This window comes from Puma concolor, chromosome D4 (assembly GCF_028749965.1).
Source record: "Puma concolor isolate L17-30 chromosome D4, mPumCon1.1.hap2, whole genome shotgun sequence".
Lineage (NCBI taxonomy): Eukaryota > Metazoa > Chordata > Mammalia > Carnivora > Felidae > Puma > Puma concolor.
In genome coordinates, this window is record NC_141679.1 from 26,688,226 (window position 1) to 26,708,340 (window position 20,115).

The window sequence follows — 20,115 nt, forward strand, 5'->3', positions numbered from 1 at the left end:
ATGCCTCAAATGCCACCCTAGGAGGCCCACTCATTTGATTTAGGTCCTGCCTGTTTAGTGACCTCAAACTGAAAAGTTTAATTACTCAGTGACCCCAATAACCAACCAAGCTCAGAAGCCTAAGATTTGAGAGAAGGTGCCCAGAGGTCAAAAGAGCTTGAAGTATAAAGAAGGCTTAGGAGGTAGAGGGAGCAGAAACAGGCCTAAGTTACTGCTCGGGGTATAGAAAGAGAAGGCCCTTAATGGTCAGCACCATGTAGGTGAATATTAAGGCTTTTAAAATATCATTAACAGTGAAAAACAACTGAAATTGGCATTCTGGGAACCAAACCTTCAAAATGTGACTTCTCATAAAGAAAATGAGACTACCTTCTAAGTTTCCTTGTTTCTATACAGGATTTTAAATATGCTTTAACCAGAGAAATATTCACTTAATAAGAACATTCTAATGGATACAGTAGAATGATCTTTCAATTGAAATACTGCTTCAACAGGTTTTTCCTAATGGAAGGACCTAGCGTTTACATGCAGCTGGTTCATTGAATTCACTGATTTTTCCATTCTTTTATAACCATTAAAGTACATACAAGAAAACAAAAGGATTTATAAAGATACATTCATGGTTTTGTTACTGTCATTTATTTCTGGATCATGCACAAAGACAATTCCATTAGTACATTTATTATATTATCCATTTCAGTGCTTATAATAATATGGTCATGTTAACTTGGACATTGGAAATGTAGAAAGATAGTATTCATTGCTGTTAGTGCGCTATCTGAAGTGAGACTCCAGGTTACTTATTTGTAATTAGGATTCAGACAAATGTCCATGTTTCTAAATACCACACAAAACTGGGAGACCTGGTAGGAACTGAGTAAGAAAGATACTAAGGCAGGACAAAATCCTGTCTTCAAACAATACTATGACTGCAGCAAAGGAGAAGCTGATCTGAACCATAGGTTTTTGCATGCTGCCCTGCCTGAATACATTTCACAAACTCAAGACAGACCCTCAAGCCTTTCACGGTTCTCCCTTTCTGGGGAAAGGCCAACAACAGCATCTCCTTTTGCGGCAAGGAGACAACACGAGACTAGTTGTCTGCAGGCCTGGGCTGGAGCCCCTGTGACCTCGCTTGATCTCTGTGTGTCTATTTTCTTGATTCTACAAATTAGTTTGATCTGGATTGCGTGCCCCTGGGACCTCGCTTGATCTCCCTGTGTCTATTTTCTTGATTCTACAAATTAGTTTGATCAGAACCATCCCTGGTGCTAACTTCCTCTTAGGAAACTGGAGGCTGGAAGAGCGCATCAGGGGAGACAGTGGTTCTGCCGGAGCGATGCCTACAGCATTACCACCTGAGAATTTTGAAGAAATGTACATTTGGGGCCCACGCAGGTCTACAGAATCTCTGTTTTAAGAAGCAAGTTCCCCAGGTGATTCTGATGCACACAACACAGGACGAGAACCACTGGATTAGACCATCTACATTTAAGAATATTCATAGTTCCAAAAACAAGGCAAATTAAATAAATCTAAACTCTGTCATTAGACTCAGGTTGTCAGCCACACATTACTTTTCAGAAGTATGGCACTGAAGGCATCTCACTTGTTCTTTGAAAATCCTGAAAAGAAATAGACAACAGGGATAACATTTAGGGCAGTTTTAGCTACTAAGAGCCAATTACATTTAGCTTTACCCCTATTTAGGAAAGTTAGGATTTTAAATTCTTATTTTTCCAAAGCTGTTTATTAAGGAAAGTATCATTTCCTAACTATAAAGGCTTTCTCTTCCACCTTGTGAATAATTATTTAATAAAAGGCATATTCAGTTTTATAGCATATACTAAAAGATGTACTTCATCGATATGAAATATTACAGTAAGGGATTTTTAAACTGCCAACATAATAAATTCAAGCTTTGAGTTATTCTTCACATTACAGTAACTGTAATTGCTTCTCATACATGGATACCTTGGGTTTCAATTTTTAGTTTTATAAGAAGCAAGAAAAATTTACATACAGACACAGTGGCTCCAATCCACTCTCTGAAAAAAATTATAATTAAATATCTAATTATTTTATATATGAAGTATATAAATAAAAAATAAATTACTTTACTAATTATTGGATTATTAAATAAATAAGGTTTGACCTTACAAAGTATCCTCATCTTTCCCACATTAGCTCACCACACAGTAAGAGGATTGGCAATCCTCACAATCCAGTCTGTATTTTCTGAGATTCATAAGAATTAGGTTCCTAAGAGAAAAAGAGCTCAATTGCCCTGTGCTAGGTGTTTAAACATGGCTCCTAGGACACCAGAAATAAGCTATACCATGGATAAAATGCCTCAAATAAAGACAGTGAAAATCACGGATTTGGAAAAGGCAAAAACATGAAATACACTTTTATCTTTTCTTTTCCATTATTACAGGTTTTTAAAAAAGACTTAAAAGAATTGTAACCAGGAATAAGCAAAGACAATGTACCAAAAGCGAAGCATGTGAGTCCTGGCAAGAATCCATGAATGAGGTATCTCCTTTGGGTTTGTGTTATTATAACAGAAACTTAGTTCTTAGGACACTTATCCAGAGTTGCTGAACTAGTTTTATTTTATTTGAAGACAAAATCATTCCTGCAGCAGGGCAGCTTAAACCCGCAAAGATGTCACTACAAGAAATGGTCTACCATCATCGCGGTCACCTAGACTCGGACACCAGGGTCGGCACGCCCTAGGTGAACTCCCTTCAGTAAATCTAACAGCATCACACAACTCAGGAAACGCTAAATATGCTTAATACAGAGACACACACTTAACACTGGATCACACTCTCACTGCATCTTTAAAGCTTAACTGACTATAGTGATAAATTTCAGGTACACCCACGAGACACAGTTTTAGAGAAGAGAGCTGTTCAAATGTATCTTCTACAATAGGTACAGTTTCACGTATACCGTAAAAACTTAACACCAGTAAATTCGGCCCTTTTTTCTTTTCACAAGTTTTTATCAGTGTGTTCAGATGTTGGATTTTTATAATAGCCTCACAAAGATTCCACAAACCAAATAATCTGGGCTGGTTAAAAAGGATGACGAAATGAATCCAATATTTAATACAGCTTTTATTTGTTTAATTTGGTAAATGGAGACTGTAATGGTTTCAAGGCAAACTCTGGGTGATTTCAGTCGCAACTCCACAGTTAACATGATTCTGAAGAACAGTCTTTTCTTTGATGTCTAACCACACTACACAGTCACAGCTAGAGAAATCCATGTACATATATATTAGTTTTCAACAACTCGGGATTTTCAACCACTCTAGAATTCAGATTTTATATTCTCACACACTTTAAAATTTACCCCTTTGATGCAGGATATAACCATTAAAGATAAAAATTCATGCAGTGATACTCAGGTTTTTAAAAACAGGTAAATCCAGTATTTGATCATTCAGTGCGGTATCAAGTGCACCGAATATCTGAAATAAAACAAGTGCCAATGTTATCATGAATTAATAACATATTTATTGTCTTGAAACCAAACAGGCCCAAGTTACTTTTTGTCTTTCTCGAGTTAGCTATTTAACTCTTTTCTCTCAAACTTCCTGTGTAAGAAAACCCAAGATATTTCATTTCTTTTTTCAGTTAACAAGAGATGGTAGAAGGCTTAAGGTAGGTATGTTCTTGATAATTCGGAGTCAGAAAGTGCTTCTTCTTGAGCAGAAGGTTCGTAATCTCCTGCGTTTTCTGCCAATTCAGTATCTAAGTCGTCATTACTTTCTGCACTGTAATCCACTTCTTCAAGGAATCGAGGCTCATCTTCATCCAAGACGTAAGTGGTAGGGCTGTGGCCAGAGCACATAGAGCACATGAGACTTCATTAGATCCTAAGGTTCTAACATAAGGCTATTTGACCATATTGGGTTAATTTTGATTTCAATATAATGTAAGAGTTTGCATTAGCTTTAAAGATGTTATCCAAATGACCAAGTTAAAAGATTTGTAATAGCTGAAACCATAAAGGGTGAAATGCTAACTATTAATTATATTAAAAGACTGTCACTCTCCACCCTATAGTTAGATAGCTACAAAAAACAAGAAACTCTCCCATGAGGTTGCCTTTTTAAAAGACTTCATCAATTTGCAGGGTTAAAAGTTCTATTTTAATCACTGAAAAGAAACAGACCATTTCAATAAACTTTATTTTATTTATCGTATAATTCATCCATTATAAGAAACTGTGGTATTTAAACACTGAAACCACTTATTCTAAGTCTATACAATGATTATTTGCCATAAAAACGGCCCATGCACTCACCCATCCAGTTTCCATTGGTCAAGAATAAAAATGAAAAACAAGTGAATGCTCACACCCAGATTAATTACTTTCCCTTGAGACACAGAATAAGACATTTGCTTAAAAGCACTAAGTGCTTCTGAATATTTCATTAGGTAGGTTGTTTGGGATAAAGACAACCTTTCCACTAGGGTAAAATATTCTTTCCTCTTCAAAAAATCACAGTATTCAGATTTCTCCCCATCTGGGAGATTTTCTACACACATGTGTGCACATGCCCACACACACAGTGTTATCAAAGAAACACTATAGAAGCATTTCAATGTCCCCATTTTGTGACCCAAACTATCTTAATTTCACACAGATGTCTGTTTATATCCCACCTGCTTCCAAACAGGATTTCCCACCATGGGTGCAATTAAAAGCCATAAAATCAGACAATAAAAAGGGAACAATAATCTGTTAAAATGAACAGAGAAGCAAATGTCATTAGGCAGCTCGCATGAAAGAAGTCCTGCACTGAATATTAAATTCAGATATCTAGAAGTTCAGGCAGGAAAGACAAGTTAATGGATTATGTGGTTCTCATTTTCTGAAATGAGAAAGCAAAACTCATCTGGTAAGATTATCTTTTTTCCTAAAGTTGTTTTTCTCCCGCTCATTAAAAATAGATTGCAAAACCACCTTGATCTTATATAGCAAACTTCTTAAAAAGTTCAGAGCGTGCACTATGATGCAGCAGTCCTGATAAGCCAGCTGAGTGGCCCGAAGGACAATGTGAGACTTTACAACCTATCACGCACAAGAACTATTTCACCGCATTCAATTATGCAACTAAAATATTTATCATGAAACTGTTAGGTCTTTAGAAAAAGTGTTAGCTTAAAAGGCAAAAAAATATTTGCCCCTTCAAACGACCATTATTCTCTTTCTTTCTTTTGAAAAACAATAATTCATTCCTCCCTGAGTTTGGTGATTCACATTCTCAGGGTGTCCCAGGTGAATCACAGCATCCATGGAAGACACTTAGAAAAGATGGAGGCTTCAGCTAAAGCAAAGGATGCAGGAAAGAAGTGAGGAGAGAAACCTGCTTACTTTCCTCCTGGAGACTGTCCTAACAAGAAGAAACGACCATGGAAATGCAAGGGAGGAGGCAGGTTTGCTCAAAAGCCATGTACTCTGCTGGTACAGGGGCTGAGAACACCAACCAGGACTGTAGAGGCTGGCTCCATGGTGATGAGGCACTGTGACCAGAGCAGTGTAGTTACCTGCAGCATTGCGGGGTCTCCCAATGTCTAGGAAGAGCACAAAATCCATGCAGTGGGTGGGTGGGCAAGCATCGTTCAGGAAGTCTATGGAACACAGAATTCCGATGCACCCCTGAACCCCCATACCGTCACCAAGGAAAACAGACTGGCATAAAGGAAGCTGGTTACAGGAAGCCCAGCCACTACACTAAGGTCACAGCAAGGACCTAATTCTACATGGGTAGCTGAACACTAGAATATTAATCAATCTGAACTAAGAGAAAGGGTTTAAAGGAAAAGTCTACTCTTACAAGCTGAGGAAACAGAGGAAGTATGATTTTGAAGTAACAAAAATGCCTAAGATCAAGCCAAAAAAAGCTCCTAGACATCAAGGAGACTTGGAGCAATCAGATGCTGATTAGCACTTTTTTAAGGCTGAAAAGCATAACCTGGAAAACAAAGCTCCTGGAAATTTCAAATAAATCCCGTAATAAGGAATGTTCAGAAAATAATGTGAGCCTGTTAATTGCCGGTCTTGGCTCCTTCATATGCTGACTGTGACATAAATTTCATCCGTGTTCTGGCATCCCCCATCCCGATACCCCGGAGCGGGTGGGTTTCACACTCTAATTCCATTCCTGTAACTCAAACTTTGACGCCTGTTTCTGCAGGTCCTAACAAAGTCATGTTCCTGGCCTCTGCTTCGTTAAGGTCTACACTCTGGCTGAAATACAGAGTCCATCCAGCAGTGGTGAAGGGCTATCAGTGCTCTTGATGAGCAAGGAGTAGGCTTAGGGGCTAAAGAACTGGGGGAATCTCGAGACGAAGGGAACAGGAGGAGATGACAACCTCTGTCACTCCCGAGAGCAGCCTTCCGACTGGTATTCCAGTTGTCACTCTCCAGCCCATTGTTCTAGATCTCTCTGTTGCACTTAAATGGTAGGAATGCCAACACTCCTCTCCTCTGTCGTGCTTCATTCCCCTCTGTCCCTCCTCCCTGCTGATCAAGTGCTCTTCATCCTCCGTATAAAAATGCTCTCTTGGCCAACTGTTCTCATAAGCATGCCCTCTTTGAGTAAACTCACACATTTTAATTTGCATTCCGATCATTTCCACATCCAAATTTCTAGCCCTGACTTCACCCCTGAACTTGCACTGTGCATACCAGGCATGGCTATCTCACATGTACCTCAAGTGTATGTTCACAATGGAACTCACCAGTCTCCCTACCAAGCCTGTGCCACTTGTCCTAGTCCCCAAATCATCCACTCGGTGAGTCGTAAAACCACACTTCTCAGCAAGCAAGTCCTGCCAGTCAATCTCTGAACCACTTCTTGCCTCACGTTTACATGACAAACCTTCACGGACATTCCTTCCTCTGTTTAGGACACACTTCCCACCTTCTTTCTCCCAACGACTCACATTTCTTTCAAACTGCAGCTCAGGCTCATCTTTAGATGTTCTTCCTTTATGAAAGCCCACCTTGGGATAAGTGCCCTTTCTCTGTATTCCCTTTGTACCCTGCACATTCTGTCCGATCACTTCTGGTATGCAGGTGAAACCACTGACTTGTGGGTCTGTCTCCTAAGCACTTTAAGGTCAGGAACTGTGACTTACTCATCTTAGTGCCTCCTGTCAGCTCCCGAAAGTGCTTGATACATTGTAGGCCCTAAACAAATGTTTGCTGAACTCTTTATAAGAAGCCACGGAGCCAATGAGACCATCGATTTTTATATTACCCCATCTCACTGATTATATTTTAGTAAAAAAACTTAAGGCTCAAGACCAATCACAGCAATTCAGCTTTGCTTTTATTAATAATTCCAACATATGTTTTGAACAATTCATGATTTAGGAAGGGCTTTCCTATACATCATCTCACAATAGCCTTCAGATAAGAAGAGAAAGACTTGAAGGTAATTTGCCCTAGAGTTATAAAATAAATAATCCCTTGACATCAACAGAAAGGAATTCAAGTAATAATTCAATCACGAAAAGAACTCTAATCAGCACTTAATTATTTCCTGTCACTATTACTTTTTTCCCACCGCGACTTTCTTGTTCCCCTAATTTTCTTCATTTAAGTTGACTCCCGTTGCCTGTTTCTGCTTCATTCTCCAATAACTGGCCTCTGTTCACCTACCCTAACATCCTTCTACTCTGGATTTTAATCAATAAGAAACATTTGATTCTAAAAGAGAATAGCATTTTTAGTCCCAAACCAAATCTTCCTCATGCCGCTTCAGGAAAAATACCAAAATCTTCACCCATATGACTTTCTCACAGGATGAATCTGTTGAAATTCTCTGCTGTAGGGTGTCACTGAGATGCAGAAAAGGTTTAAAATTCCAACTGATTTCTAAAGATAACAAAAAATTCTGCTTTATTCAGATTTAGAAAGTGTTCTGGCTATCCTTGTGTTAAACTATTAAGCATACACAAAATTAAACCTAAGAAATTCACCATCCCCCTCAGTGTGTGCCCAACTACTTGCATGAGAGCTGACTTGACATCTGAGACACCAGAAGGCAGATCTTCAGCTCTGTTCCCTATACAAGCATGAAAGAAGCAAAACACTGTTTATGGAGTCAGAAATTCTGGGTCTGTGCCTCTCCTCTTCTACTAACCAGCTGCATGACCTTGAGCAAGTCATGTCCTTGGTTTCCAACACCGGTTTTTCTCTACTGGACAAGCAGAGATCACAATATCAGACCTACGACCTCGCATATTGTTGTAGTAAAGTGCGAAAGCATTTATAAATTCTTAGGTTAGACAAATACAAAATGTTATTATGAAATTAATAAAATCTGTTAAAAAAAAGTTAATCAATCTTTGTTAATTCCTACAGAGCCCAGGCGACGGGCTGCCGCCAAGCCACTGACTAAAACCACTGCCTTACTCTTGTGACTCAGAATCCCACCTTAACCTTGTCCTCTTCAACAGTTTTGAGACTAACCTACTGTTTTTAGACAACACAATGAACATATCCTAGGGGAGAAAGTCCGAAACTGATACACAAACAGAAAAATATTCCATTGTCCAAATTACCAATTTGTGACTTGCCGATTATGTCTTTCTTGTATTCAAATATCAGGTCTCAGGTGAAAGAAAAATCTCTATCTGCCTAAATATTAGAGAATGTTCCATTTATATAATTTGATTCTTAGCTCATAAGAGATTTGGCATCTACTAAATATCACAAAGCAAACAAAGTTATCCATAGAAAATACAAGTAACAATTTTTGTCGGTCTTAACTGACCACAGTGTATACATAAGTATTTGCACATTCCTGCACACGTGCATACCCACACACAGAGTTAGAATTTCTAATAAGAGGATATCTATTTGGGGGGAAAAAAAAGTAAAGAAAGTTGTTAATTTACTGATACTTCATTGGAAAATAATATATAACTAAGCTGCCTTCAAAAAAATAGTAATGAAGTCACTAACCTCCAACTTACTTTACTATTGATCTAGAAACATTTCTTATACGTAATGAAAGTGGTAAACAGTTAAGCTTCCCAGTAATTCGGACAGCTTCAAAGGCTGAAGCCATTCCTTTTTAGCAATTCTGCTTAGTTCCTTGGAAGATACAAGATACAACGAAAGTACAGGGGAATTCTGGGTTAGACGTGGGCACGATTCCTGGTTTTGTGAAGAATTACCACATGGATGATCTTGGGTCAGTTCATCTCTGAGTCTGGGTTTACACACATATGAAAAAGGGTTACATTATCATCTGTCTCTGTTCATTCTCAATAGAACATGAAAATCTCAGAGATAATAATTGAACTTAACCGGAAACTCAAAATGGGCATGTGCATTGAGGGTCCCAAGGCCACCCCAGGTTTGGTGACATGCTAGCAAGATTTACAGGATTCAACACGCAGTTGTATTAACAGCTATGACTTATTACAGTGAAAGGATACAAAGCAAAATCAACCAAGAGAAAAGGTGCGTGGGGCAAAGTCCAGAGGGAACCAAGGCCAGGCAAGGGCAGCTGCTAAGAGGCAGAGAAGTCATCAGAGCTTTCAGCAATTTCAAAGGATTGGTGGCAAAAATTGGAGTTCAGAGCTGCCAAGTTTCCTGAAAGAAGGGAGTTGCAGAGATATGACCCCAACAGTTTTCCCCTGGAGGCATATGACAAATTCTTTAAATACATAGTGCAAGAGGCTGAAAAGCAAAGCAGAAAGCAGCAAAACAAACAGAACACAAACAATAGAATTGAGGGCTGTCTTGAGGTGCCTCCTTGAGGCAAAGAGAAGTCCTAGGCCACCAATCGTGACCTTCGGAGGGCAGGGAGGGGACAGGTGAACCCAGGGAGAACAAGCTTCCCAATTTCTGCAAACCTACCTCAAGTCTGCTCAGTCCCTGGCCAGACTACTCTACACCTGCCAGAGGATAGAATGAAGCCTCTTTGAAGGAATATGTATTCTTCCTTGTTCTGATATGCCATATTCTTACTTTGAAGTCTCAAATAGGCACTTATTGAGAGGAATAACCATTCTTCCAAGAGGTTACTGAGAATATAGCACATAAATATGAATAAATATCTACAATCATCAAATTCCTTGTACAGCTGTCTTAGAGACTAACAATAACTAACTTGATACTTATCTGGATCTCAATGATAAGGATCATTTCCTTCTCCTACAATCAGCCTGAAAGCTTTCATTATAATCAAATCTGCCCTGGGGTCCTGAAGTGTTCATGTAAGTCTCCATTTTGTTTCTCTAGATGATTTTAGGCTCCTCTGTACTTGTGGGTACAAGAGCATTTCACAAAAACACAAATGGTTCACTTTTAGTTATAAGCAACTATGATTTCAAGTGGACTAGGAGTTGTGATATGACCCTTCAATTATATGGCATGACTTATCTGCCTAGAAAATATTCTTTAAAAATTTTTTTTTATGTTTATTTATTTTTGAGAGTGAGAGAGACAGAGCACAAGCCAGGGAGGGGCAGAGAGAGGGGGAGACACAGAATCAGAAGCAGGCTCCAGGCTCTGAGTTGTCAGCACAGAGCCCGACGCGGGGCTCGAACCCATGTATCATGAGATCATGACCTGAGCCAAAATCAAGAGTCGGACACTTAATCGACTGAGCCACCCAGGCATCCCTGCCTAGAAAATATTTTAATGCAATTATAGCTGTAGGAATTTTCTACATGGTTGCAATAAATGTCTGTCAGAAATGCACAACAGCCTCAAGCATGTGCATCACAGCCATTGAAAAGGAATTTTTTTTTTTTAAGGATTAGCTTGATTAAATAATAAACTGTACATAAAAAACAGAGCAAACACACATTAGGGGCGACTGGGTGGCTCAGTCAGTTGAACATCCAACTCTTGATTTCAGCTCAGGTCATGATCCCAGGGTTGTGGGATTGAGCCCCGTGTCAGGCTCCACACTGAGCATGGAGCCTGCTTCAGATTCATTCCTTCTCTCTCTCTGTGCCCCTCTCCCCCGCTCCTACTCTCTCTCTCTAAAATTAAAAAAAAAATTTTTAAAGCACATCAATATGAGTAAGCTTTACTACATTACTAGGTATTAGATACTGCCATTAACATGTGGCCACAAATGATCTGTACTGACAGATTCTCTCTGTGACCAAGCTTGAGTCCAGCTGCTCTCAGTCCTCTTTCAGACTAGGTCCTGACCTTGGGATCTGTCCTCAGTCAGGGGCTCTGCCTGCTTAGCCTAGCTGTAGCAAAAACCTTGCTGAGTCAGTTTATCGAAATCCCCACTCTCTGTATCTCATCAGCCTGGCCTGCTTTCAGCAAAAACTCCGTCAAGTAGGTTTAGCCAGAATCTCCCTTACCTGGGATGGTTTCTCTTAGTCACTTTCCAACTGCCAATCCCCTACTCTACTCCCTGGCTATAAGTCACTAGTGTTCCTCACTGTATTCACAACTGAGCCCAATCTCCCTCCCAAGTACAAAGCCCCCCTGTTAGCAATCCTCCTGAGTAGTCTGCTTTCCTGTTCTGTGAAGTGTCACAAATAATTTTCTCTTTAACAGTATTAATTTTCTCAGAAGAAAAACGTCCTACATATTTACAAATAAACACTAGCTTCACACGAAGAAAGCACAGAAAATACATAGGTTAGTATTTCATTCATGTGTTAATAGTCTGCAGCAATGAGTATCTTTGTACTACACCTGACCAATAAGTTCCCGCCAGTCCCTCTGATATTGCTAGGGGCAAGGGTAGAGCCTTTAACCACAAAACGTTACACTGTTAACTCATTTACAGACCTGTACTCATTCCCTATACTTTATTAGAAGTCAGGTACTCTATCAAAACACATCAAATTAGATTTTTAAAAAAGCATTAACATAAAGTAGAACAAATGCTAAGCGTATTCTAAAGGTTTTCTCCAGCTTAAGTCCTATTTATTTTTATTAGTTGCATTAAGAACAATTTCTCACCCCATTTTCTAATGTCCATGCTGTACACACAAATACAAATTAAGTACTGATACATGCTACACCACAGATAGAGACTGAAAACAAGCTAACTGAAGAAGTCAGACATAAAAGGTCACACACTACATGGTTCCATTTATTTGAAATATCCAGAACAGGTGAATCCACAGAGACAGAAAGCACACGAGTGATTGTCAGGGGCTGGAAATGACTGCTTAAGGGTATGAAGGTCTCCTTTGGGGGTGATATACGCATTTTGGAACTAGACAGAGTTCCCAGAACTAGAACTGATAGTTGTACGATATTATGAACATATTTTTATTCACTTCATTAATTTTCACTTTAAAATGGTTGATTTTATGCTGTGTGACTCCATCTCAAGAAAGAAATAAAGGAAAAGAAAAGAAAAAAAAGAAAAAGACATCCAAATACTATCTGATTATAAGAGACTAATTAGGCCTCATTTAAACATGAGCATATGTTTTTATTATAAAATATCGTCCAGAATTTGGTATTTTTCAGCTTCACTTTCCTGTAATGTCTTAAATATACTCAAACTTCAAATACTTCTTCTATATACCTAATATCCTGAAATGTAGTCCCCATCACCATAATCTGATGAGAAGCACTGTTAAATGTTGTATCAATTCTCAAATCCTTTAAATGAGAGTCACTGAAAGGACTGTTTTAATAGTTTAGGTGACAGGTAAAATAGAAACACTTTTGCTAAGTACAAAAATACTACATAGCTATAAGCTTTTATTTTATTTTTATTGTCCATGTATTTTTGACAGAGGAAGACAGAGACACAGTACAAGTGGGGGAGTGACAGAGACACACACAGAATCCGAAGGCGGCTCCAGGCTCCGAGCTCCGAGCTGTCAGCACAGAGCCCAATGCGGGGCTTGAACTCGCGAGCCGTGAGATCATGACCTGAGCTGAAGTCGGATGCTTAACCGACTGAGCCACCCAGGTGCCCCAATAGCTGTAAGCTTTTAAATGAGCTCAACCAATATTCCCAGCTTAGACCTAAAAGAAACACACCCCCTAAGAAAGATATATTGTAGACTCAGTGTTACATCAGATGAAATTTTTATTATACAACAAATACAATCGGGGATACTTAAAATGTTTTATGTGTGTAATTTCCAATGAATGCCCTGGGAATAAAAAACACGATTAATTTTCAACCGCAGGCTTCACTGAAAAGGAAGTTCTAGAAGTTCCGGTAACTACAGTGAATCTCAAGAGCAACTAAGATGACTGTAAAAGAATAACTTCTTTTCTAAAGGACAGTCCACAGGAAAAAGAAAACCAAAGAGGGAGTAAAAGCAAAGAAGAGATCTCAACGAAGTGTTGGCAGATGGAGGCAGATGGATGAAGTGAAAGGGCCTGGGTTCCAACTTCCACTTTGCTCAAGTCCATAGGACAGGGGAAGCCAACAGGGATGCGTGGATTTGCATTACAAAAGCTGCAGCAAAGCTGAGAAACTGGAGATACTGGTGTTCAGGGTGCAACTGAAAAGAATAATTGATTTAAAGTCTTTATAAAGAGCAATTAGACCTTCAGATCACCTTCCTCAAGCTATTCCCTCGTTCAGAGAGATGGAAAGATGACTTTCCAAAGAGTTTTGTCACAGAGGCTATTCTGTTAGGGCCAAAACACAGAAATGGGGGTCTGGAGAGTAAGAGAATGTCTGCTCAAAAGCAAGTCCGAGTGGCCCCCCAGGATACTGGCTACTGAACTTATGCCCCAGGGTAACATTTCTCAATTTTTCGTAAATCATCCCCCCAACCCTCCGCAAAGAGGATTTTTAGAGTTTTTTTTCTAATCCCCCTAATTAACTACAATTAGAAATTAAAAAGATAAATTTCACATCAGATTAGACCCAGCTAAAGACAGCATGGGTGAATTAAAGGTTGGTTAGAAAAAAACACCTAGCTCTGAGTCAGCAGGACTTGTGCCCAAGCGTGTATCTGTGTGTGTGTGTGTATTCATATGTATATGTGTGCAAAGGTATATATATGCATGTATGTATGCATGTATATAGGTGTGTGTGTGTGTGTGTGTGTGTGTGTGTGTGTGTGTATGGTGTGTTCAGCACAGAGGGAGCAGGCAAAACTGCCCATCTCCCAGTCCTCCCCTGAAAAAGTTTCAGTGTATATTTTAAAAGCTGAAGCCTAAGGACCAGACTTCTAACTTGGCAGGCACTGTGGGTTGTCATCCTCTTCAGAGACTGGGGAACCCAGCAGATACATATCCTGCTTTCTCCCCTCAGGGGGCTCCAATAATCAAAACAAGTCCCCCATACGGCCCTGAAAGGAGCTTGTACACACATCTGGCCCTCAGCTTTTGTGGCTGCCACCGAAGAGACAGACCTGAGGATGGCCTGCCCCTAGGAGCCAACAGGGCTTGCATTCATTAGTCCCATCCTATGGTAGCAAGCAAGGAAAACAGCTCTGACCAGGCACAGAGGCACCTCCTGCAGCTTTATCCTCAGGCTAGCACAGAGGGAATAGGCAAAAATGCCCATCTCCCAGTTTTTCTCTGGAAGGGGCTTAACCACATATTTTCTCAGTTGCTGCTAGAGGGTCCAGTTCCTAATCATCCTGCATCTACGTGCTGACTATGATCCTCCTTTTTGGGATACTACCATGACCTGGCACCTTCAACTACTGGGAGCGACTGAGAACAAAAAAAGAGGCTTGGGCAATCACAAAACTCTGACAGACAACTAGGAGCTCAAGCCAGGCTGATCAAGGAGGTTCGTCTATTACACAAGAGCATTCTGTCAAGACTGGGAGAGACGGCTAGGTTCATCTAATGTGCAGGAACCAAAACAGACAAGTCACTGAAAATGAACAGAGGAATATATTCCAAACAAAAGAACAAAATAAATACCTAGAAACAGATCTCAAAGAATGTAAGTAAGTGATTTAACTGATACAGAATTCAAAATAACAGTCATAAAAATTTTCACCAAAGTCAAGAGAAGAATGAATGAACAAAGTGAGAATTTCTTTTTTTTTTTTTTTTTTTTTTAATTTTTTTTTTTTCCAAACGTTTATTTATTTTTGGGACAGAGAGAGACAGAGCATGAACGGGGGAGGGGCAGAGAGAGAGGGAGACACAGAATCGGAAACAGGCTCCAGGCTCCGAGCCATCGGCCCAGAGCCCGACGCGGGGCTCGAACTCACGGACCACGAGATCATGACCTGGCTGAAGTCGGACGCTTAACCGACTGTGCCACCCAGGCGCCCCCAAAGTGAGAATTTCAACAGAGACAGAAAATATAAAAACGTGCTGAAAAGAAATTACAAAACTGAAGGATACAATAACTGAACTGAAAAATTCAATAGAGGATTCAACAGCAGACTGGATCAAATAGAAAAAAGAATCAGTGAACTTGAAAAGGGCAGTGGATGGTTCAATATCCACAAAACAATTAACGTGATTCATCACATCAATAAAAGAAAGGACAAGAACCATATGATCCTCTCAGTAGATGCAGAGAAAGCATTTGACAAAATACAGCATCCTTTCTTGAACAAAATCTTCAAGAAAGTAGGGATAGTAGAGCATACCTCGAGATCATAAAAGCCATATATGAACGACCCAATGCTAATATCATCCTCAATGGGGAAAAACTGAGAGCTTTCCCCCTAAGGTCAGGAACAAGACAGGGATGTCCACTCTCGCCACTGTTATTCAACATAGTATTGGAAGTCTTAGCCTCTGCAATCAGACAACACAAAGAAATATAAGGCATCCAAATTGGCCAGGAGGAGGTCAAACTTTCACTCTTCACTCTATATGGAAAACCCAAAAGATTCCACCAAAGAACTGATAGACTTGATTCATGAATTCAGCAAAGTTGCAGGATATAAAATCAATGCACAGAAATCGGTTGCATTCCTATACACCAATAATGAAGCGACAGAAAGAGAAATCAAGGAACCAATCCCATTTACAGTTGCACAAAAAACCCATAAAATACCTAGGAATAAATCTAACCAAAGAGGTAAAAAATCTATACACTGAAAACTATACAAAGCTTATGAAAGAAATTGAAGAAGACACCAAAAAATGGAAAAAGATTCCATGCTCCTGGATAGGAAGAACAAATATTGTTAAAATGTCAATACTACCCAAAGCAATCTACATATTCAATGCAATCCCTATCAAAGTAACACCAGCATTCTTCACAGAGCTAGAACAAATAATCCTAAAATTTGTATGGAACCAGAAAAGACCCCAAATAGCCAAAGCAATCTTGAAAAAGAAAACCAAAGCAGGAGGCATCACAATCCCAGACTTCAAACTATACTACAAAGCTGTAATCATCAAGACAGTATGGTACTGGCACAAGAACAGACACTCAGATCAATGGAACAGAATAGAGAACCCACAAATGGACCCACAAACGTATGGCCAGCTAATCTTGGACAAAGCAGGAAAGAATATCCAATGGAATAAAGACAGTCTCTTCAGCAAGTGGTGCTGGGAAAACTGGACAGTGACATGCAGAAGAATGAACCTGGACCACTTTCTTACACCATACACAAAAATAAACTCAAAGTGGATGAAAGACCTCAATGTAAGACAGGAAGCCATCAAAATCCTCGAGGAGAAAGCAGGCAAAAACCTCTTTGATCTTGCCCAAAGCAATTTCTTACTCAACACATCTCCGGAGGCAAGGGAAACAAAAGCAAAAATGAACTATTGGGACCTCATCAAAATAAAAAGCTCTGCACAGCAAAGGAAACAATCAGCAAAACTAAAAGGCAACCGACAGAATGGGAGAAGATATTTGCAAATGACATATCAGATAAAGGGTTAGTATCCAAAATCTATAAAGAACTTATCAAACTCAACACCCAAAAAACAAATAATCCAGTGAAGAAATGAGCGAAAGACATGAATAGACACTTCTCCAAGGAAGATATCCAGATGGCCAACCGACATGTGAAAAAATGCTCATCACTCATCATCAGGGAAATACAAATCAAAACCACAATGAGATACCATCTTACACCTGTCAGAATGGTAACATTAACAACTCAGGCAACAACAGATGTTGGTGAGGATGAGGAGAAAGAGGATCTCTTTTGCATTGTTGGTGGGAATGCAAGCTGGTGCAGCCACTCTGAAAAACAATATGGAGGTTCCTCATAAAACTAAAAATAGAACTACCCTATGACCCAGCAATTGCCCTACTAGGCATTTATCCACGGGATACAGGTGTGCTGTTTTGAAGGGCCACATGCACCCCCATGTTTATAGCAGCACTATCAACAATAGCCGAAGTATGGAAAGAGCCAAAATGTCCATCAATGGATGAATGGATAAAGAAAATGTGGTATATATATGCAATGGAGTACTACTCGGCAATCAAAAAGAATGAAATCTTGCCATTTGCAACTACGTGGATGGAACTAGAGGGTATTATTAAGCAAAATTAGTCTGAGAAAGACAAGTATCATATGACTTCATCATATGAGGAATTTAAGATACAAAACAGATGAACATAAGGGAAGGGAAGCAAAAATAATATAAAAACAGGGAGGGGGACAAAACATAAGAGACTCTTAAATACAGAGAACAAATTGAGGGTTGCTGGAGGAGTCGTGGGAGGAGGGATTGGCTAAATGGGTAAGGGACATTAAGCAATCTACTGAAATCACTGTTGCACCATATACTAACTAACTTGGATGTAAATTATAAAATTAATTAATTAATCAGGCACTACCTAAGCACTGTTTTCCACATTGCTTATTTTTGGGTTAAAGGTAAACCAGTAAGATCACTAAAAATGCACTCAAAATATAAGGATATTTCATTACAGTCTCATCCAAACATCAATGTTAAAAGAATGAAGAATATTATTACAATTTGTAACAATTAAACATGTAAATAACTTAGATGTGTGAACTTAATTATATTAGTTCTAAAAATGCTTTTGGCTATCAACATCTCTGTCCCCTTCCTCTACTTAATTAATTTAATGAAGTCTAACATTATGCTACAACATAATGGAATGAAACAAGTGTGTCTTACCTCGTTACTTTGCAGTTCGATTCAATCAAGTCATTTTCAAAGTCAAGCAGGCTGGAAGGCAGATTATATTCCAATGGGGATGTCAGTCTTTTCAAACGCAGCAGACCAACACAAAATTTTGCTCCCATCTCTTCCAATTCTCGAGTACCAATCTGTAGACCCTAGAAATAAAGCAATTTCATACATATAAGTAGGACATTTGCTATCCTCTGGCTATGTCTTATTACAATTGCATATAAGAAATTTATAATTATATTAATAAAATTAAAAGCTTGGTACTTTGTAAGTACCTACAACTCAACAAGCGCAATGTCTTAACAAGATTATTTTAGATCACAAAGGAAATGGTCTCAAAAAAACCATTTCTAAAATGTCTATTTCTCATTTACTACATGCAAACAATTTTCACCAACACACTGGGAAAAAAAATAAACATTTTGTGGTTATGTTACTCTGGGGCTCATGTGTGAAATTACACTTTTGCAAGATATTGCTAGTATTTCTTGTAATCCACGACTTTGGATGCCAATGTTAAAATATTGTAGTGTCAAAATCAAGGCCTTAATTTGTAGACCTAAACATTACCTTATACTTTTTACTGTATGATAAAAGAAATTGGTAAGTAAAGGGGCGCCTGGTTGGCTCAGTCGGTTAAGTGTCCGACTTCGGCTCAGGTCATGATCTCGCCGTTCATAAGTTTGAGCCCTGTGTCGAGCTCTGTGCTAACAGCTCGGAGCCTGGAACCTGCTTTGGATTCTGTGACTCCCTCTCTCTCTGCCCCTCCCCTGCTCACGGTCTGTCTCTGTCTCTCAATAATAAATAAACATTAAAAATTTAAAAAAAAATAAAAAGAAACTGGTAAGTAAAAAACCAACAAAAGAAAGGTACCTATGTAAAACAAACAAACAAACAAACAAAAAGAATCAAACAGATCTAGGCCAATGAGGTAGCAGTAAAAGAAGTTCCTATGTTCCATGTCAATTAAGAATGCCTATTTCAAATCTGGTCTAGTGAGGGCAGAAGAAAATTTTACCCCAACTCTACCCTTTCTAACTGGAAGTTTCCCAATAAACAATATAAAGTTTATCAAAAGTTAAATGTTACCACATAAAATGATAAAAATGGCCATAAACCAAGACACTGCTTATCACTGAATTTTCAGATAAAAACGAATCTCTAAAATAAGAGAATTCTCACACCAACAAAAGTTGCAGGTGCAAATGAGAGTACACATCATTTAGAGAAGTTACTTTAAAACAGTTTTTCAATGAACAGACTAAAAGCACACGGTAACTGAAGAAAATAAACCGTAAAAACTGTTACTAACCCCCCAAAGCACATTCCTTTATAATAACGATTGACTAACTGATTGCTTAGTTTACCCATGTCCAAACATTCCACGGAATGTGACCTGACTTTATTAGAACATTTATTTGCCTTCTTAATTAAAAAGCTTTAGAAAGGCATGGCTGTTTCTGAATTAGTTCACAGAAAATAAAAATAAAGACCATTTACAGCCTAAAATCTAGTAATATAAGAGCATTCCTGAGGTGAAGAGAATGGTTTCTTAAAATATCGTTAAACTCATATAACTTATTAGCTAACATTAACAAGTCTGAAAAGTATAACATTAGATGTGTGGGGACATATGGGGTATTTGAGAATTGTGTATTTTCTACTCAATTCTGCTATGAATCTAAAACTGCTCTAAAAACCCTAAGTTTATTAACAATAACAAAAAAAGCTTTCATAAAAAGTATATGTTATCATCACAGCATTCAATTTTAGACATTAATAAAAAACTTGATTAGTAAGAGATACTTCTCTCCATAAGAGTTTTAAATTAATGTAGCTCTAGTAACTAAATTATATAAAAGAGAAATGAGCATTTGCTAGGTATCCATTTTATTTTTTAAGTATAGATTTCTTTCTAAAAAATAACTTTAAAAAAGTGGTCTAAGGGGCGCCTGGGTGGCGCAGTCGGTTAAGCGTCCGACTTCAGCCAGGTCACGATCTCGCGGTCCGTGAGTTCGAGCCCCGCATCAGGCTCTGGGCTGATGGCTCAGAGCCTGGAGCCTGTTT

General features: G+C 38.9%; 1 protein-coding gene across 5 annotated transcripts in view; it reads right to left on the reverse strand.

The window, feature by feature from the left end:
• Window positions 1–620: 620 nt before the first annotated feature.
• AGTPBP1 (ATP/GTP binding carboxypeptidase 1) overlaps window positions 621–20,115 on the reverse strand; it is a 167,144-nt gene continuing 147,649 nt past the window's right edge. For 3 of the 5 annotated variants that reach the window (XM_025931681.2, XM_086685114.1, XM_086685115.1), the window contains exons 25-26: window positions 18,034–18,194; window positions 621–3,847 (exon numbers count right to left, since the gene is read on the reverse strand). In XM_025931681.2, coding sequence (XP_025787466.1) covers window positions 3,670–3,847; window positions 18,034–18,194 — 339 coding nt within the window. In that variant the 3' untranslated portion in view covers window positions 621–3,669. The other 2 variants (XM_086685116.1, XM_086685117.1) reach the window with 2 other exon arrangements.